This window comes from Syngnathoides biaculeatus, chromosome 12, assembly GCF_019802595.1.
Source record: "Syngnathoides biaculeatus isolate LvHL_M chromosome 12, ASM1980259v1, whole genome shotgun sequence".
Taxonomy (NCBI): domain Eukaryota; kingdom Metazoa; phylum Chordata; class Actinopteri; order Syngnathiformes; family Syngnathidae; genus Syngnathoides; species Syngnathoides biaculeatus.
Genome location: NC_084651.1, coordinates 26,792,177 through 26,813,834, shown reverse-complemented (window position 1 = coordinate 26,813,834; position 21,658 = coordinate 26,792,177). Strand labels below are relative to the sequence as shown.

The 21,658-nt window shown below is 42.7% G+C and overlaps 1 protein-coding gene across 6 annotated transcripts in view; it reads right to left on the bottom strand.

Annotated features, from left to right (window-relative positions):
* Window positions 1-21,658, bottom strand: part of gbf1 (golgi brefeldin A resistant guanine nucleotide exchange factor 1) — a 151,501-nt gene that overhangs the window by 119,216 nt on the left and 10,627 nt on the right. For 3 of the 6 annotated variants that reach the window (XM_061837919.1, XM_061837921.1, XM_061837920.1), the window contains exons 2-4: window positions 11,118-11,221; window positions 9,971-10,107; window positions 9,340-9,406 (exon numbers count right to left, since the gene is read on the bottom strand). In XM_061837919.1, the coding sequence (XP_061693903.1) occupies window positions 9,340-9,406; window positions 9,971-10,107; window positions 11,118-11,139 (226 nt within the window). In that variant the 5' untranslated portion in view covers window positions 11,140-11,221. The remainder of the gene's footprint in view (window positions 1-9,339; window positions 9,407-9,970; window positions 10,108-11,117; window positions 11,222-21,658) is intronic. The other 3 variants (XM_061837923.1, XM_061837922.1, XM_061837924.1) reach the window with 1 other exon arrangement.

Here is a 21,658-nt window from a genome sequence, read left to right as displayed (position 1 = left end):
ACACCTGTCCACCCCATACAATCAGTAAGACACCAACTTGTAACATGGCCAAGATCAAAGAGCTGTCCAAAGACACCAGACACAAAATTGTACAACTCCACATGGCTGGAAAGGGCTACGGAGAAATTGCCAAGCAGCTTGGTGAAAAAAGGTCTACTGTTGGAGCAATCATTAGAAAATGGGAGAAGCTAAATATGATTGTCGATATCAATCGGAGTGGAGCTGCATGCAAGATATCGCCTCGTGGGATCTCAAACATCCTTAGAAGGGTGAGGAATCAGCCCAGGACTACATGACAGGACTTGGTCAATGACCTGAAAAGAGCTGGGACCGCCATTTCCAAGGTGACAGTTGGTAATACACTAAGGCGTCATGGTTTGAACTCATACATGGCATGGAAGGTTCCCCTGCTTATACCAGCACATGTTAAGGCCCGTCCTAAGTTTGCCAATGACTATTATTTGGATGATACAGAGGAGTCATGGGAGAAAGTTTTGTGGTCAGATTAGACCAAAACAGAACTTTTTGGTCATAATTCCACTAACCGTGTTTGGAGGAAGCCAAATGATGAATTACATCTCAACAACACCATCCCTACTGTTAAGCATGGGGTTGTAGCATCATGCTTTGAGGGTGTTTTTCTGCACATGGGACAGGACGACTGACTGTATTAAGGAGCGGATGACCGTGGCCATATATTGTGAGATTTTGGGGAACAACCTCTTTTCCTCAGTCAGAGCATTGAAGATGGGTCATGGCTGGGTCTTTCAACATGACAATGACCCAAAGCACACGGCCAGAAAAACCAAGGAGTGCCTCCGTAAGAAGCATATCAAGGTTCTGGCATGGCCTAGCCAGTCTCCAGACCTAAACCCAATAGTAAATCTTTGTAGAAGATCTGTGTTTCTCAGCGACAGCGCAGAAACGTGTCTGATCTAGAGAAGATCTGTGTGGAGGAGTGGGCCAAAATCCCTCCTGCACTGTGTGTGCAAACCTGGTGAACAAATACAGGAAACGTTTGACCTCTGTAATTTCAAAGAATGGGTACTGCACCAAATTTTAACATTGGTTTTCTCAGGTGTTCAAATTATTATTTGCAGCTGTATCACACAAATCGTTAAAAAAATATGTATATATCATACATTGTGATTTCTTGACTTTTCTTTTTAGATTCTCTCTCTCACAATCTCTCAGTGGACCTGCACCTACTGTGAAAATTTCAGACCCTTCCATGATTTCTAAGTGGGAGAACTTGCAATGTAGCAGGATGTTCAAATACTTATTTTCTTCACTCGATCACATTTTCCGCATCGCTTCCACTTAAAAATAATTCTGTCTATAAACGGAAAAATCCATCTATATGAGAAATAAACTGTGCCACCGTGCAATTGTTTTTTTTTTTTTTAATGAAGATACACTGCTTACACGTTGAAGTCGGTGAGTGGCCACAATAGCTCTTCTCCCCATGAGGGTCTTCCTTCCTTGGAGAGAGTGAGTGCAATAGGAAGCTGACGGATCACACCACATGTTCAATCAGGAACTGAGCTTCTGCAATGGTGCTCTCATTGTTTCAGTCCAGAGAGAATTCCTGAAGAGATGATGGAAACTTTTTTTCCTCTATTTAGAAAGGAGGCAACACTTCCTTTCCCAGAACAATTCATCTCTTTTCTTGACAAGACAACCCTGCTATATTTACCCAACTAAAATCACAAATGATACAGGGTACTTCCAGCTGCACAATTCTCTATTTCCCTGGCACATGTTCCTGTCAATCATGTTTGTTCGAAAAGAACAGCCGTTAGCCGGACACAGAGCAAAAGAAAAGAAACAACAGGGCAGAGACTACGCCTGGCTCAGAAATCTTGAGGGAACAAATTCATATTTCGCTTTGTTTGCCTTTTGGTTTTAGTAAGGCCAGTCATACACGCTTGAGTGAATGGAATTACAGCGCTTTCATAATCCAGGCAGCTGGGACAATGCAAAGCCTCGAAGCAGCAACCAAACAGCCCACCCACAAATCTAACGTGCTTCTGAATGAGAAACTGATAGCAATATGTACCTCATGCTGATGAAGAAGAAAAACAGTCCAATCACTATTTAAGACAGGTTCCAAAATTATGTGATCTTCCTTTGACTTTCAACAGGAAAAAAAACATGGGAATTTGGCTTTTTTTCCCCCATGGACCTTGACAAGGTACATTAGTTGTGATTTATTTTTTTTCTCCAAAGTTCAAACTAGCAGAGTACATGCGGTTGTTTTGGCAAGTAAATGTTAGAGGATAATGGGATTAAAAAAGAAATAAATAATAAAGGTTAAGCAACATGGTAAATCTCAGCCAGCAGTGCCTGTCCATCTCACAATGGCAGAGGCATTCTCTGGAGACAGACAACAGCAGCCTGGGTTAAAGCTGCACAACGTCGTGTATTGACCATCCAATGGCCCTCCACTGTTGCAACTGGAGATAAAGGGCGATGAAAGCTGCCAGGTCTCATTACAAAGGCATGACAACGTGCAATATTGTCGATGCCCAGTAAGTCAGACAGCACTTTAGCATCTGAGAACTTAACTCATCAAATTAGTTCCCTAAAGTTACTTCAAGTTATATAGACAGGTTTAGTTTCCTGGCAATTTGCAATTTTCTTAAAAAAACATGCAAAGGTGCCTCAAAGTCTTAAGGCATGAAAATTAAAGACTACTACTAACTGTAATTCTGGATGATTTTTACTGGCTTTGGTGCCAAAACAAGTGAGAATAGGTACAATGAAGACATTAGGGAAAGATATTCAAGGTGGTGAGACTGCTGTCAGCATGTGTACCCGTGGGTATTGGCAGTAGGCGCAATACATGCAACTCAACAACAACAAAAGTACTGCAATGTTGTGAAATTTATTATACAAACAGACGTGATTGTCATGAACAAACCCCAATTCCCATGAAGTGTAAATAGAAACAGAATAGATTGATTTGGAAATCATTGTCGTATACACGACAAAGACAAGACATTAACTGTTTGAAATGAACATTATAGTTTTCTCTCATTATGACTTTGATCCCCACAACATGTTGCACAAAACCTGGGTGAGGGGCAAAGACCTATTTGGAAGATTCTACATGATCTATAGATTCTTTATACTTGTGCTTGGGAGACAGGACCCACATTGCATAACAACCAAGTACTCTTGAATGTGTTTCAGCCATAATGATTTGCTAAAAACAATCAAGCATTCTTCATTTGAAATGCTTTTCCAGGCTTTTACTACAGCCTCTTTTAGTTTGTCGTTGTTTCTGTGGTTTTTACCAGTCAGTTTGCTCTTCAGGAGGTAAAATGCTAATGCTATTTGGTTAAGGTCCAGTGATGGACTTGCCCAGTCTAAGATCTAGCACTTATGACCCTGATTAAGTTCTTTGTTGTATTGGCAGTGTGTTTGCCCCACCCCTACCAGGCTCCAGTAACTCTTCACTGACTGGACAGGAGCATTATGTGAGGCGTATGCTTCTGGCCGTGAACCCTAGGAAGGCTGCTGGTCCGGACAAAGTACTAGGCAAGATGCTCAGAGCATGTGCCCACCAGCTGTCCAGCGTCTTCTGCAAGATCTAACCCTAACCCAACATCTCACTGGCCCAAGCAGTCATACCTACTTGCTTAAAATCTTCAACAATCATTCCCATCCACAGAAATAAACCCTTAGCCAGCTTTAATGATAACCGCCTTGTTCCCCTCACACCTGTCATCTTGAAGTGCTTTGAGTGGCTGGTTCTCAAACACATCAAAGACTGCCCCCCCATAACTTCGACTCCCACCAGTTCGCATACCTGGTGAATAGACCAACAGAGGTTGGCATCAGTATAGCTCTGCATGCTGTTTGGAGTCACCTGGAACAACCATAGAGCTACACTAGAATGCTCTTAATGGATTATAACTCGGCCTTGAGCACATTCATTATGGACAATCTTATGATCAAACAAGAAATCCTGGACATCTTCTCACATGCACCTGGATCAAGCACTTCTTGACCAATATACCCCAGCCCGTGAGAATCGGCTGCCACCTTTCCTACACCTTTACACTGAGCACCGGCACCCCATTGGGCTGGGTGCTAAGCCCCCTCCTGCACTGTCTCTACACTTTCAACTGCAGCCCAGTCCACAAAAATAACTGTCAAATTCACCAATGATACAGTGATCGGTCCAGTCTCAAAGGGAAACAAGGCACCCTATAGAGAGGAGGTCCAGAAGGTCACACCTTGTGCACAGACTATAATCTGACACTGAACACTATAAAAACAAGAGCTCATTGTGGACGTCAGGAGGAATAGAACTCAACTAGCTCATCTAAGGTGAGTGGAGAACCTATGGCTCGGGAGCCAGGTGTGGCTCTTTTGACGATTGCATCTGGCTAGGAGATAAAACAATTGATTTTTCACTGCTCATGTCCTGTTCAGGGCTGCAATTTGCTGCAGGAGTAATTGTCCGTTATTTTAATTGGATGACACTGGCCAACGTTGGCCATTGCTGGTTAAGCAGGTACACACCCCATTTTAAATCAGTCTGCTTGGTCATTAGTTCAAAGCTAACCCTTCGACAAAGAAGATGGCGCAAGCATCATACATTTCTGGACGAATGGATAGAAGAATTTGCCTTTGTGGAAAGAGCGGGTTCCCCAGTGTGTCTAATTTGCAATGAGAAAATTGCATCAATGAAACGGTCACACTTCGACACGCGCCATTCTATCTTTACATCAAGCTACCCTGCGGGAGACAGCAGAAAGAAAGCGTGCCAATAGCTATTGAGTAGGGTGCAAACTAGCCAGCAGCAATTCCGTGTCTAGACCTGGCACAGTGACTATAATTCTGCTAGCTTTGCTGGATCTTTAGCAACTGTGAGGAACAGCAAACCATTCACAGATGTTGAGTTTGCTAAAACGTTCATGCTGGATGTAGCCAAGGAATGTTTTGATGATCTTCCCAACAAAGACCAGATAATCAAACAGATACAAGACATGCCTCTGTCGGCAAGAACTGTTCATGATCATACCATCATTATGGCAAACAAAGTGGAGGAAACACAAGTGAAGGACATAAATGCAGCGCTGTTCTCTTCCCTGGCTTGGGATGAGTCAACAGACGTGTGCCATTTGTCGCAGTTCCTCATGATTGCAAGAGATGATGTTGATGATACACTGCACGAAGAAAGTCTTGCTGTTCTGACAATAAAAGGGTCCACAAGAGGTGAGGATTTATTCAAGTCTTTCATGGAGTTTGCTGAAGAAAAAAAATCCATCTATGGATAAACTTCTTTCAGTGTGTACTGATGGTGCTATGTGTATGGGGGGGGATAAAGGATTTGTGGCGCTTCTTTGTGAACATGAAAATAGATCCATCTTAGGTTGCCATTGCATTCTACACTAGAAGGCACTTTGTGCACAAATGTGTGCCGGGCCGTTTGGCGAAGCGATGTCGCTGGTCATTCGTGTGATCAACTTGCCCAAGCCTTAAATGATCGCCAGTTTAAAACATTACTGGATGAAGTTGGAAATAACTATCCTGGTCTGCTTTTGCAAAGCAATGTGCATTGGTTGTCAAGAGGGAAGGTGCTTAGCCGTATTGCGGCTTGCCTGAACGAAATCCACCTTTCCTTGAAATGAAAGGCATCGAGCATCCTGAGCAAGCAAAAATGGAGTGGCTCCTCAAGTTTTACTATCTCGTAGATATGACTGAGCATCTGAACCAGCTCAATGTGAAAAGGCAAGGCATGGAAATACAGTGTAACTTCTATTACCGTAATTTATCGGAAATAATGCGCAATTTTTTCCAAAAATATTTTCAAAAAGTCAATAGTGAGCTATAATAATATAATATCCATTATATTAAGGTATGGATGAAAAATAAAAAATACAATTACATGGTATAGTCGTATACAGGTACATAGTGGTTAAAAAAGGCATACATATAAATTTCAATATGATATTCGATGTGTTATGTTACACATTTATATATATTACAGTAATGTGCGCCCCCACTCTGAACGCTGACGCTGTGGGGGAGGGCTTTGCTTTTTAACAATCGTTAACGTAGTATATTTGTTGCAAACATCAGAAACGACTGCCCCTGTGTTTGTTTTAACTTAAACAAAGACAGAAAATGTTGACTACAGGAGCTAGTTGTGCAGCAGCTTTTAAAAGAAATGTTTCACCACTCCGGCCGATGACGCGGCTAAACCGAAAGTAAAACAACATGAGCTGGAACTACGTAGTACGATTTTATGATCATTAAAAAAATGTGGGATAGTGCACACAATTGAAATCCTCGCTTTTTTTTAAACTACCAATTACGCTAATTTCTACGTAGTTTGAGCTTTCATTTCGATCGCGACCTGACGCTATGAAGAGCTGCTATAGATTGTAGTCGAACGGGCAAGAGGCTGCGCTACTAGCACGGTGGACCTTCCCCTCAAAGCGCTGACAATAATGACAAATAAAGGGAACCAGGACTCGTAGGATTAAAAAAATGTTGACTCAGAAAGGAGGATGACATGCTGTGGGAGAAAGATGGGATCACAGTTCATGAATGCAGGAGGCATCAGAACCAAACCCAATCATTAACAATGAGTTTGACAGTGATGCACCAAAGGTAGCTACGATGGATATTTTTCAGACTGGAGATTAATCGGAAGCTTCTTTTGAAGTCTTGGCCAAGGATGCGAGATGTAGTTGATAAACTGCACTCGACAAATATTGCACAAATATTCAATGCAAAAAAAAAAAAATAAACAGTGTCAAATAGTTTATTTAAGACTGCAATATGCGTTATCAACAGTATTAATAAAATATTATGCCATCGTTGAGTATTTATTTGAGTTGGTTGAGGGATTGTTCTAACATATGCAGGAACCAGGAGAAGCGTGTCCTGTGGCCTGTCCCAAGATATACATTACCTCTGCATCAGAACATGCACAGAGATTATTATTAATGATTGTTGTACAGATGTTTTTTTGAAAAACAATATACAAGAAATAAAAGTACAAACCTAGCAAAATTGAAATACAGATAATTCCTAATATTTTGAGCATATGGAGAGCAGAAAATTTGTGGTGCGCATTGTACATTGATATAAGTTTTTTCCTGATTTTTTTAGGTCAACTTTGGGGGTCCGCATTATACCTCAGGACGCATTATACTTGAGAAATTATGGTATCCCTTCAACAAGCTGTGTTTGCTTCAAGGGGAAATCCACTGGTTTGCATTAACTGTATCCAATAGGTGATGTAATATGTACTTTATTTTGACAATGTGATGTTAAATCCTTTCTTATTTAATAGTATTTTGAGAAGATTTTTGTCGACAATTACAAATTTTTAGGGCGGTGCCATTTTGGTGAATCACATGACCTACGTGCGCAGATGTGACGTATAACATGCCGCAACAAAAGCCCGATTACATGGGACACCATTTATGCCCAGTGCTGATTTCTCGGTTTTATCCTCATCTGATGAAGAAATAGCAGTATCAGTTGATTGGGAAGATGGAGGAATACTTCCATACACAGGCGTGAGTGGCACGGCTATGAGCGGCTCTGCCGCTCGGTTGATCAGAAAGACGGAGAAATAATTCCATAAACAGCACCGCTCCGTGTTCCCGATCAACCGGGCGGCAGAGCCGCGAACTCCCTCCCCGAGCTCACTGCTCCCCCAAGCTGTCCCACTCATGGCTGCGTATGGACATATTCCTCCATCTTACAGATCAACTTAGCGGCCGAGCCGTGAGCTTGCTGCCGAGCCCTGGAGCGCACTCACCTGGAAGCGAGCTCACGGCTACCTCAAGTCCCAGAGCTGTGCCGCTCAAGACTGTCCATACACAGCAGCTCACGGCTGTGTATGGAAGTAAAGTTAGAACAATTAAAAAGAATCATACGACAGAAAGCGGAGTTGGCGATCAACCACGTGTGGACAGAAATGAAAAAACTTCAATGCGAAGACCATCTTATTCTCAAAACTCGGAATGCGCTTCCTGTCACATACCACACACTGCATCATGTGAGTATTGCTGGATTGACCATGTTTGGATCTACATATGTATGTGAGCAGTCGTTCTCACATCTTAAAAACATCAAGTTCAATCTACGATCACGTTTAACGGATGAAAATCTCAACGCTTGCATGGAGCTTAACCTCACCAAGTTCCAAACAGACTACAAAGAGACCCATTAATGGTGAGTATTATAACATTATTGAAAAGAATAAATTCAGCGGCTTATTATACTGACATTTAGTTGAATTCACTTTTGAAATATATGGTTCTCACTCAGATACATTTCCAAATATTTGGCTTCATTGCTCTTTTAGTCAAAAAGCTTCCGAACCCCTGGCTTAGATAGAAAAAGATGACACATTGTAGCAACCCCTAATGGGAAAAGCTGAAATGAAAGGAAGAAGAATTGGCCACATATTTTCATTTGGAGACAAATCTGAACTGCAGGTAGGCCAGTATAGTACCCGCACTCTTTTACTACAAAATCACACTGTTCTAATAGGTGCGGAATAAGGTTTGGCATAGTCTTGTAGAGTAGAAGCATTCATGAAAATGACGTTGCTTGAATGGCAGCATAAGGTTCTCCAAAACCTGTTTAAACTATTAAGCATTAATGGTCCCTTCACAGATTTGTCAGTTACCCTTGTCATTGAGACTTACACAGCCCCATACCATCACAGATGCTGATTTTGCACTTCGCGTCCATAAAAGTCTGGATGGTTTTCTTCCTCTTTGGCCCAGAGGACACAACCGCCACAATTTCCAAAATCAATTAAAAATTTGGAGTACGCATGCATGCTACATTTTATGTTTAAGATAGTGGCGTTATATAGCTACATTGTTAAATACTTCAGTAAAGTACAACCAAACTCAGTTTCACTCCCGGTGCCTAATAGCGTGCATGCATACTACTGTATGTTTTAAGCTAGTGTCACTATATAGCAAAACACATGTAAATAGCGTTTGAAGTGCATATTTTGTGTCCATTATTTCTTTGCTCATCGTTACAATTATGCCTCACAGTCTCATGAGTGCCACCACGCCTTATATGCCTGTTAATTGCACCAGCAATTGAGACGTATTTTAAAAAGTTGCGCCTTATGGTCGCTAAAATATTGTAATGGAGGTTCACAAAAATGTATTTCTTCAGCAGCTGTCACAGAAAGTACACAACTAATAATACTTGGAAAAGATGCTTGGGCATGGGGAATAATAATGCAAATAAAGGAATTAAAAGATTCATTAACTACAACTAAGTCCAACAATTAATTTCTCCTTGCACCCAACATGCATGACTGTGGCAAACACAAACCTTTTATGTTGCTGAGTATTTTCTTCAGGTGGGCAAAACTATTCAACAATGGATCCTGTTCTTCATCCTGAAAAAGAAAAAAAAATCTCAAGCTTGGATTTTGAAAACTTTTTTTTTTTAAATGTGTAGATGAATTGATAAAATATTTCTTCCACCATGTTCAAAAACTGATGGTAACATCCTATTTGATAAATGTACCGATTTTGAAATGAAATTAGTGACGCATTAAATTACCAACATATCTGCTAGCCCCCTGTCAAATTCAGAGATTTTTTTTATTAAACTCGTATTTTGTATATGTATTTGTAATTTTAACTCTTCCTGCCATATTCATTAATTCTGTCAGTGCCAAGTACAGTACGCGATCTTTTAGACTGAACGTTCAGTGCCAAGAACATGTTTTTATGTTTGGTTTTTTTGTTTTGTTTTTTTTTTTTAGGTGGGTGTTTCAAGAGTATGGGTTACTGAAAACTCCGATATGGGCTATTTGGTCCTTGTACAAAAGGTGTCAAGAGTTAGGTCTGCATTGCCGGTAGTCAATCAAACTTGTTTCCGGTGAAGGTTGGACTCTGCCAAGGTCCTTTGCCACGGATTTTGTTCATACGTTTATGGACAGAATTTCTAAGCTTACCCGAGGTGTAGATGGTTTCTCGTTAGAAGGCCTCAGTACTGCATTTATGTTTTTCGCAGCTGATGTGGCTCTGTTGCCTCCATTAAGCCATGATCTACAACTCTCACTGGAGCAGCTTGCAGCAGTGTGTGAAGGAGCTGTAATGAAAAACACCTCCAAATCTGAGACTATGGTTCTCAGTCGCAAAACCGTGGCGTGACCTCTCCAGGCCAGGGATGAGATTCTGGCCAAGTGGAGTTCAAATATTTTGGTGTCTTCACGGGTGAGGGAAGAACGGAATGAGAGATCCACAGGCAGATCGATCAGTCTCTGATCTGCCATGATACCGATTTTGTATCGGTCCGTTGTGATAAAGAAGGAGCTAACCCGAAAGGCAATCAATTGCATTCAACGTAATTGAAATAATTACGGAGGGTTTTGTCAGCCACATTGAAAGGGGAAGGGGAGTGGGTATTTTGTGGTGGACACATTGTGAGTTTGCGGCGTTTGACAGCCACAGACAGATTAATTTTCCCCATTCACTTTCTCCCCATGACGTGAGTGGGTGAAAGCCCTTCCTCATTGGACAAGACCTTTTATGCTGTACTCTAACCGCTGTCAGGCCAGAAGATTCTGTGCGCTTAACTCCTGCCACACGACACAACGTGCATAGGGGTAAATACCAGAGAAATGTTGGCCCAAATAACACCATACAGATTGTACTTCAGGGAAGACGTGTTTTTCCCCAAGTTGTTGACATACTTTGGTGGCCAACTGCATGCTACACTGGCAAAACTGGGTTGATTATTAATGAGAACATGGCAATTCCACCAGAAGACCAGTGCATGGAATCAGGGCATTTAGTGTTTATATAGCGAAGGACAGAAAGTATATGTTCAAATCTCTTACCGTCACAACAACAGTGCTAACCCCACCCACATAATCATACAAAATTAGGTGAAAAGGTTTGAGCCATATCGGAAGAATACAGTCCTTTATTAATCTTACTCTTTCCACCAGTGTCCAGCACTAAATATATTTAATGAATTCAGAAACAAAACAAGAATTTGTGTTTTGGGGCACTTTAAAGTGGAAGGAGAATATTTTGGTGTTCAATATCACCAATTTAATTTGGCTACAACCAAAATAATATCTGTTCATTGCTTACCAAGGGAGTGTGTGTGTTCCATCTTGAATTCCTCTTGATAGCACCGACAACAGCAGTAATTTCACCCTGGATAATGTAGATATTTTTATCCACCATACTGAGTTCTGAAAAAGAATGAAGGTGTGAATTAGTGGTTTTGAACCACAACTTGAGTCAATATTAGTTACAAAATGGTTTGTACAGTAATGTATATTTGGACAGTTGTGAATCACAAGGTTGATTTATGAACAAATATTGGAATAACTACAGTGAATAAAATACAACACCATGCTATATTGAAAGTTCTCCCACTTAGAAATCATGGAGGGGTCTGAAATTTTCATCGCAGGTGCATGTCCACTGTGAGAAAGATAACCGAAAAAGAAAATCCAGAAATCACAATGTATGATTTTTTTTAACAATTTATTTGTGTGATATCACTGCAAATAAGTATTTGAACACCTGAGAAAAGCAATGTAAATATTTGGTACAGTAGCCTTTTTTTGCAATTACGGAGGTCAAATGTTTCCTGTAGTTGTTCACCCGGTTTGCACACACTGCAGGAGGGATTTAGGCCCACTCCTCCACACAGATCTTCTCGAGATCAGACAGGTTTCTGGGCTGTCGCTGAGAAACACCGAGTTTCAGCTACCTCCAAAGATGTTCTATTGGGTTTAGGTCTGGAGACTGGCTAAACCACACCAGAATCTTGATATGCTTCTTACAGAGCCACTCCTTGGTTTTCCTGGCTGTGTGATTCGGGTCATTGTCATCTTGAAAGACCCAGCCACAAACTTCAATGCTCTGACTGAGGGAAAGTGGTTGTTCCCCAAAATCTCACAATACATGGCCGCGGTCATCCTCTTCTTAATACAGTCAGTCGTTCTGTGGATGGAACTCATGTCTTTGTCTTCCTCCAAACATGGTCAGTGGAATTATGACCAAAATGGAACATTGGTCTCATCTGACCACAAAATCTTCTCCCATGGCTCGTCTGTATCATCCAAATGGTCATTGGAAAACTTAAGACGGGCTGGTTTAAGCGGGAGAACCTTCTGTGGCATGCATGATTTCAAACCATGACGTCTTAGTGTATTACCAAGAGTCACTTTGGAAACGGTGGTCCCATCTCTTTTCAGGTCATTGACCAAGTCCTTTCATGTAGTGCTGGGCTGATTCCTTAACTTTCTAAGGATCACTGAGACCCCACGAGGTAATATCTCGCATGAGGCTCCACTCCGATTGAGATTGACCGTCATTTTTATTTTCTTCCATTGTCTAATGATTCCTCCAAACTGTGGTCCCAGCTCTTTTCAGATCATTGACCAAGGCCTGCCGTATAGTCCTTGGCTGATTCCTCACCTTTCTAAGGATCATTGAGACCCCAGAGGTGATATCTTGCATGGGGCTCCACTCCGATTGAGATTGACCTTCATGTTTAGCTTCTTCCATTTTCTAATGATTGCTCCAACAGTGGACCTTTTTTCAGCAAGCTGCTTGGCAACTTCTCTGAAGCCCTTTGGAGTTGTACAATGTTGTCTCTGGTGTCTTTGGACAGCTCTTTGGTCTTGGCCATGTTACAAGTTTGAGTCTTACTGATTGTACGGGGTGGGCAGGTGTCTTTATGCAGCTAACGACATCACACAAGTGCATATGATTCAGGATAATACATGGAGTTGAGGTGGACTATTAAAGGTGGACTAACAGGTCTTTGAGCGTCAGAATTCTACCTGATATACAGGTGTAGTGCTCGCAGTGGGTCCCTTTCGTCAGGCGAGGAGGCACCAATGACAAGGACGCAGGTAGCACTGTTACACACTCACATTCATAATGACCTTGATCCGTCCACTCCACTTTTTGCTCACCCCTTCTTCCTGAAGCTGGATGTCCAACTCGGCAAGAGACCCCAACATGGAACTCGTCCTATCTGCTTTTCACATAAAACACGACCTGCACAGTTACGTTTTGTTGTATGTTTCTAAGACTGACGAGATAATTCTGCACTGTCCGCTATGCAGATATTTATTTCAAGGCCACATTGTAAACGTTTTTGGGTAGAAACATAACTGAATATCTGATTTCAAACCACTGAATAATTTACTGTTCTAAATGAACCATTATCATCCATAAATCGAATTGATAACCATGAAACATGATACAACACAAATCATTGATAAAATTAATCTTTACACCCCCGCTCATGAAATACAATCCTCAAGAGATGGTCTGTATTATTTTTTCTAAAATGAAATTAATGAAGCTAAGCTATTCACATTTACATCATATGGGTCCAACGGTTTAAAAAATATACGAAATTTGTGAGTATTTGTTGACATGTAATGTTGATACGATACGGCTCGTAACCAGGCAACCAAAAATTATGTAACATAACAAGCTAGTGCTTCTACTCAAGCCTGTTTGTAAACATGCTGCAGTCTGTTGAAAAAATATTGCCCAAAGCAGCGAATTGCAACCTTTTTTGAGCCAAAGCACATACCTCGCAGTCTCAAGGCACTCCAATAAAAAAAAAAGTCACAAAAACTAGAGGCATTAATTGCTGTATGTACTTACTGTTACTATCAGAAAACCATTACTTCTTCTCTCTGTCCCTATGTGTCACTGGTGTAAATAGATGAACAAAGAGATTCGTCTTCTTCTTTTTCCTTTCGACTTGTCCCATTAGGGGTCGCCACAGCGTGTCATCTTTTTCGATCTAAGACTATTTTCTGGATCTTCCTCTCTAACACAAAGTGCCCTCATGTCTTCCCCTCACAACATCCATCAACCTTCTCTTTGGCCTTCCTCTCGCTCTTTTGCATGGCAGCTCCATCCTCAGAACCCTTCCTCCAATATACCCACTCTCTCGCCTCTGGACATGTCTAAACCATTGAAGTCTGCTCTCTCAAACCTTGTCTCCAAAACATCCAACTTTGGCTTTCCCTCATTTGTAATCCTATCCAACCTGCTCACTCCTAGCGAGAACCGCAACACCTTCATTTCTGCCACCCCCAGTTCTGCTTCCTGCTGTCTCTTGAGTGCCACCGTCTCTAATCCGTACATCATGGCCGGTCTGACCACTTTTATAAACTTTGACCTTCATCCTAGCAGAGAGTCACATAACACACCAGACACCTTCCGACCCATTCCTTTACTTCCTTACCACACCCACAATTGCTCTGGATTGTTGATAACACCCTCTATTTCAAAGTTCAGACTCATCACTCAATCGGACACTCTTTTCACCTCCAAGAGATTCTTTGGTACCTCTTCCTTTAAAATAACACCTACTCCATGGTAAAATAATGTAAACCCTGGCCTTACTCCCTTTCCACCTGCTATCTTGGAGGCACAATATATCAACCTTTCTCCTAATCATCATGTCAAATAACTCCTGAGCTTTTCCTGTCATAGTCCCAACACTCAGTTATAGGCTCTGTGCATTGTTCTTCTTCTTCTTCTGCCGACGAATCCAGTTTCCTCCTCTGCTTTATCTTCGACTCACAGTAGCTGACTTTCCACTGACGCCTTGCAGGTTAACGGTGCCGGGAACGGGCGTTGTTAATCTGGGCCACGACTTATCTGGTATGGTATTCTTTAGATGAACGCTCATATTTGTTTGGCACAGTTTTACAATGGGTGCTCTTCCTTACGCAACACTCTGCATTTATCCGGGCTTGGGACCGGCCTACAGATTGCACTGCTTGTGCCCCCATAGGGCTGCATTGAACATAGATACATTATTTATTATTTATTGTCATTTTTGAGCAATTAATTACACCTCCATCCATCCATCTTCGACCACATAGGTCATGGAGGAAGTAACTTTAGCGGTGACATCCACACTTCCCATTTCCGAGCCAATTCATCCAGCTCTTCCATTGTTATCGGTGGGACGTGCCCGGAACACCTCAACAGGGAGGCGTCCAGGAGGCATCCGAATCAGATGCCTGAGCCACCTCATCTGGCTCCTCTCCATGCGGAGAATCAGCGGCTCAATTCTGAGCCCTTCCCAGGAGACCGAACTTCTCTCTCAGGGAGAGACTGGACATCCTGCAGAAGAAACGTATTTCAGCCACTTGAATCTGGGATCTTGTTCTTTCAGTCATGACTGACAGCTCGTGACCAAAAGTGAGGCAAGGACGGGAGATCGACCAGTAAATTGAGAGCTTCGCCTTTCTACTTAGCTTCACCGAGGGTGCTCTGGTACCAAGTGCATGTGTGGACACCCTGATGCTTAAACATGATGTTTGTGATGGAAAATCTGTAATGAGCACAGAAATCCAATAAAAGATCACCGCTCAGGTACTGATCGGAGGCGGGGGGTAGTGGGGTGTGCCTCTCAATCACGCCATTCCAGGTCTCACTGTGATTCCCCAAATGAGCATTGAAGTCCCTTAGCAGGAGCAGTGTCTACCACTCACTCTGAGGACTCCAAAAAAGGGTGGGTACTCTGAATTGCTGTTTGGTTCATAGGCACAAACAAATATCAGGACCCGTCCCCCCACATGAAGGCGGAAGGAGGCTACCCTCTTGTCCACCAAGGTGAGCCCCAACATACAGGCGCCAGGTCGAGGGACAATAAGTATACCCACACCATTCTGGGGCCTCTCACTATGGCCAACTCCAGAGTGGGAAGCTGTCCAAATCCTCTCAAGAGGACTGGTATCAGAGTCCAAGACGTGTGTGGAGGCGAGCAAGACTATATCTAGCCGGAACCTCTTGACCTTACACAACAGCTCAGGATCCTTCCCTGTCAGAGAAGTGACATTCCACATCCCTAGAGCCAGTTTCTAAAGGCAGGGATCTGGTCATCAAGGTCCATGCCTTCAGCCACCACCCAACTCATACCGCACCCGACCTCAATGAAAGGGAAGCCACGTTACCCTTTCAGGCTGTGCCCAGCAGAGCTCCATGGTTGCAGGCCTAGCCAACAGGCCCTCGACTTTGAGTTTGAGTTTGCAAGGATTCACTCTTGTACTCAAGCAGATTAAAGGTCAAGGCAATGTTTGTGCTGATGCTCTTTCCAGAGTGTAAAGTTTATGTTTGATGTTTCATCTGTACAGTGCTGTATTTTTCAGTGTTTTCATCTCTGTATTATCTGTTTCAACATGTCTGAAGTGTTGCTAAGTTATATTACAACAAAGTTTATTTTTAACTTTCTTATCCTGAAGGGGGAGTGTTATGTCTGTCTATATATTTTTATTTTAGTTATTCATTCTTTATACTCTTTATTTTTCTTTCTTTCTTACTTTATGACTTATGTACTTTATTAAGTTATTATGACGCAGATATTTTGTTACATTCTGAGCGAAGAGGACTCTATTACGTCGTCGGACACAGATTCTGGAATGTTCGGGAAGTGGCTATTTAAGGACGAGGATGGCTATCGACAGGAGCGTCTTACAACCACCGCTAACCTTGGACAACTACACGGATGCCACACTGCCTTCTGCCTTTCATCATATGGACGTTTCCGGAACATTTGCCTGCTTGGACATTCGCTGGAAATAACATTCGCCTACTTGGAACATTCGTTTGACTTTGGTGACTACAAATCGTTTTGCTAGAGTAAACTGTCTTTGTACTTCTATTTTGTGTTATTGTATTGTTATGTGTGTGATTAAATCGTCTGAAACACAATACAACTGCTTTTTTTTTATATTTTGTCGGTTTAACCATGCGGATCTATTCTAAATTCACACGTAATAAAAAGTGGGGACTCGTTTGGAGCTTCTTACGAAGGCTGCTTTTGGACAAGTACACAAGTACATGGATGCCACACTGCCTTCTGCCTTTCATCTTTTGGACATTTCCGAAATATTCGACAACTTGGGACATTCGCTGTCATTGTACTTCTATTTTTTGTTAGTTTGTTATTGTTTTATGTTGAATGCAGCCCTATGGGGGCACAAACCAGTGCAATCTGTAGGCAGGTCCCAAGCCCGGATAAATGCAGAGGGTTGCGTCAGGAAGGGCATCCGGCGTAAAAACTGTGCCAAACAAATATGAGGGTTCATCTAAAGAATCCCATACCGGATCGGTCGTGGCCCGGGTTAACAACGCCCGCCCCCGGCAATGCTAACCTGCAGGGCGTCGGTGGAAATTCAGCTACTGTGGGTCGAAGACAAAGAAGAGGAGGAAACCGGATCCAGCGTCAGAAGAAAAAGAGGAATGCACAGAGCCTACAACTGAGTGGAGGGACTTTGAATGTTGGGACTATGACAGGAAAAGCACAGGAGTTGGTTGACATGATGATTAGGAGAAAGGTTGATATTCTGTGCATCCAAGAGAGCAGGTGGAAAGGTAGTAAGGCTAGAAGTTTGGGAGCAGGGTTTAAATTATTCTACCACGGAGTAGATGGGAAGAGAAATGGAGTAGGGGTTATTTTAAAGGAAGAGCTGGCTAAGAATGTCTTGGAGGTGAAAAGAGTATCAGATCGGGTGATGAGACTAAAATTTGAAATTGAGGGTGTTATGTATAATGTGGTTAGCGGCTATGCACCACAGGTAGGATGTGACCTAGAGTTGAAAGAGAAATTCTGGAAGGAACTAGATGAAGTAGTTCTGAGCATCCCAGACAGCGAGAGAGTTGTGATTGGTGCAGATTGTAATGGACATATTGGTAAAGGAAACAGGGGCGATGAAGAAGTGATGGGTAAGTACGGCATCCAGGAAAGGAACTTTGAAGGGCAGATGGTGGTGGACTTTGCAAAAAGGATGGAGATGGCTGTAGTGAACACTTATTTCCAGAAGAGGGAGGAACATATAGTGACCTACAAGAGCGGAGGTAGAACCACGCAGGTAGATTATATTTTGTGCAGACGATGTAATCTGAAGGAGGTTACTGACTGTAAAGTAGTGGTAGGGGAGAGTGTAGCTCGACAGCATAGGATGGTAGTATGTAGGATGATTCTGGTGGTGGGTAGGAAGATTAAGAAGACAAAGGTCGAGCAGAGAACCATGTGGTGGAAGCTGAAAAAGGAAGAATGTTGTGCAGCCTCCGGAAAGAGGTGAGACAGGCTCTCGATGGACAACCGAAGCTCCCGAAGACTGGACGACGACAGCCAAGGTGATCAGAGAGACAGGCAGGAGAGTACTTGGTGTGTCATCTGGTAGGAAAGAGGAGAAGGAGACTTGGTGGTGGAACCCCAAAATACAGGGAGTCATACAAGGAAAGAGATTAGCGAAGAAGAAGTGGGATACTGAGAGGACTGAGGAGAGGCGAAAGGAGTACATCGAGATGCGACGTAGGGCAAAAAGGTAGAGGTGGCAAAGGCTAACAAGAGGCATATGAAGACATGTACACCAGGTTGGACACGAAGAAGAAGGAGAAAAGGATCTCTACAGGTTGGCCAGACAGAGGGATAGAGATGGGAAGGATGTGCAGCAGGTCAGGGTGATTAAGGATAGAGATGGAAATGTGTTGACTGGTGCCGGTAGTGTACTAAATAGATGGAAAGAATACTTTGAGAAGTTGATGAATGAAGAAAATGAGAGAGAAGGAAGAGTTGAAGAGGCAAGAGTGAAGGACCAGGAAGTGGAAATGATTACTAAGGGGGAAGTCAGAAAGGCACTACAAAGGATGAAAACTGGAAAGGCAGTTGGTCCTGATGACATACCGGTAGAGGTATGGAAGCAATTTGGAGAGATGGCTGTGGAGTTTTTGACCAACTTATTCAACAGAATACTAGCGGGCGAAAAGATGCCTGAAGAATGGAGGAAAAGTGTTCTAGTTCCCATTTTTAAGAACAAAGGGGATGTTCAGAGCTGTGGGAACTATAGAGGAATAAAGTTGATGAGCCACACAATGAAGTTATGGGGAAAGAGTAGTGGAGGCTAGACTCAGGACAGAAGTAAGTATCTGCGAGCAACAGTATGGTTTCATGCCTAGAAAGAGTACCACAGATGCATTATTTGCCTTGAGGATGCTCGTGGAAAAGTACAGAGAAGGTCAGAAGGAGCTACATTGCGTCTTTGTGGATCTATAGAAAGCCTATGACAGAGTACCAAGAGAGGAACTGTGGTACTGCATGCGTAAGTCTGGTGTGGCAGAGAAGTATGTTAAAATAGTACAGGACATGTATGATGGCAGCAGAACAATGGTGAGGTGTGCCTTAGGTGTGACAGAGGAATTTAAGGTGGAGGTGGGACTGCATCAGGGATCAGCTCTGAGCCCCTTCCTGTTTGCAGTGGTAATGGATAGGCTGACAGATGAGGTTAGACTGGAATCCCCTTGGACCATGATGTTCGCAGATGATATTGTCATATGCAGTGAAAGCAGGAAGCATGCAGAGGAACAATTGGAAAGATGGAGACATGCACTGGAAAGGAGAGGAATGAAGATTAGCCGAAGTAAAACAGAATATATGTGCGTGAATGAGAAAAGTGGAGGGGGAAGAGTGAGGCTACAGGGAGAAGAGATAGCGAGGGTCGACGACTTCAAATACTTGGGGTCAACAATACAGAGCAGTGGAGAGTGTGGTCAGGAAGTGAAGAAACGGGTCCAAGCAGGTTGGAACAGCTGGCGAAAGGTGTCTGGTGTGTTATGTGACAGAAGAGTGTCTGCTAGGATGAAGGGCAAAGTTTACAAAACAGTGGTGAGGCCGGCCATGATGTACGGATTAGAGACAGTGGCACTGAAGAAACAACAGGAAGCTGAACTGGAGGTGGCAGAAATGAAGATGTTGAGGTTCTCGCTCGGAGTGACCAGGTTGGATAGGATTAGAAATGAGCTCATTAGAGCGACAGCCAAAGCTGGATGTTTTGGAGACAAGATTCGAGAGAGCAGACTTCGATGGTTTGGACACGTTCAGAGGCGAGAGAGTGAGTATATTGGTAGAAGGATGCTGAGGATGAAGCTCCCAGGCAAAAGAGCGAGAGGAAGACCAAAGAGAAGGTTTATGGATGTGGTGAGGGAAGACATGAGGGCAGTTGGGGTTAGAGAGGAAGATGCAGGAGATAGGCTAAGATGGCAAAAGATGACACGCTGTGGCGACCCCTAACGGGACAAGCCGAAAGGAAAAGAAGAAGAAGAAGAAGAAGTTATTGTTTTATGTTGCATTGTATTGTGTGTGATTAAATTGTCTGTCTGGAAATAACATTCGCCTACTTGGAACATTTATTTGACTTTGGTGACTACAAATTGCTTTGCTAGACTAAACGGTCTTTGTACTTCTATTTTGTGCTATTGTATTGTTATGTGTGTGATTAAATCGTCTGAAACGCAGTACAATGGCTTTGTTATATTTTGCTGGTTTGCCCAAGGGGATTCATTCTAAATTCACGTGTAACAATATAGTGTGTATGTATGTATGTATGCATGTATGTGTATACGTATAGACACATTTGAACACCCTGCTATACTGCAAGTTCTTCCACTAAGAAATCATGGAGGGGTCTGAAATTTCGATCATAAGTGCATGTCTACCGTGAGAGAGATAATCTAAAAAAAAAAAAAAAATCCAGAAATCACAATATATTAATTTTTAACAATTTATTTGTAATACAGCTGCAAATTAGTATTTGAACACCTGTCTACAAGCTACATTTCTGACACTCAGAGACCTGTTAGTCTGCCTTTAAAAGTCCACCTCCACTCCATTTATTATCCTAAATCAGATGCACCTGTGTGAGGTCGTTAGCTGCATAAATACACCCGTCTACCCCATACAATCAGTAAGACACAAACTTGTAACATGGCCAAGACCAAAGAGCTGTCCAAAGACACCAGAGACAAAATTGTACAACTCCACACGGCTGGAAAAGTGCTACAGAGAAATTGCCAAGCAGCTTGGTTAAAAAGGTCCACTGTTGGAGCAATTATCAGAAAATGGAAGAAGCTAAACATGACGATTAATGTTAATTGGAGTGAAGTCCCACGCAAGATATCACCTCATGGGGTCTCGATGATCCTTAGAAGGGTAAAGAATCAGCCACGGACAACACAACAGGACTTGGTCAATGACCTGAAAAGAGCTGGGACCACCGTTTACAAGGTGACTCTGGGTAATACACTAAGACGTCATGGTTTGAAATCACGCATGGCACAGAAGATTCCCCTGCTTAAACCAGCACTTGTCAAGGACCGTAATAAGTTTGCCAATGATCATTTGGAAGATACAGAGGAGTCATGGGAGAAAGTGTTTTGGTCAGATGAGACCAAAATGGAAGTTTGTGGTCATAATTCCACAAACCGTTTTTGGAGGAAATGGACGATGAGTTCCATCCGAAGAACACCATCTCTACTGTGAAGCATTGGGGGTGGTACCATCATGCTTTGGGGGTGTTTTTCTGTACGTGTGACAGGACGACTGCACTGTTTTCAGGAGAAGATGACCGCAGCCATGTATAGTGAGATTTTGGGGAACAACCTCTTTCCCTCAGTCAGACGATTGAAGATGGGTCTTCGTTGGGTTTTTCAACATGACAATGACCCGAAAGCACACAGCCAGGAAAACCAAGGAATAGCTCCATAAGACGCAGATCAAGGTTCTGGCGTGGTTTAGCCAGTCTCCAGACCTAAACCCAATAGAAAATCTTTTGAGGAAGCTGAAACGCCGTTTT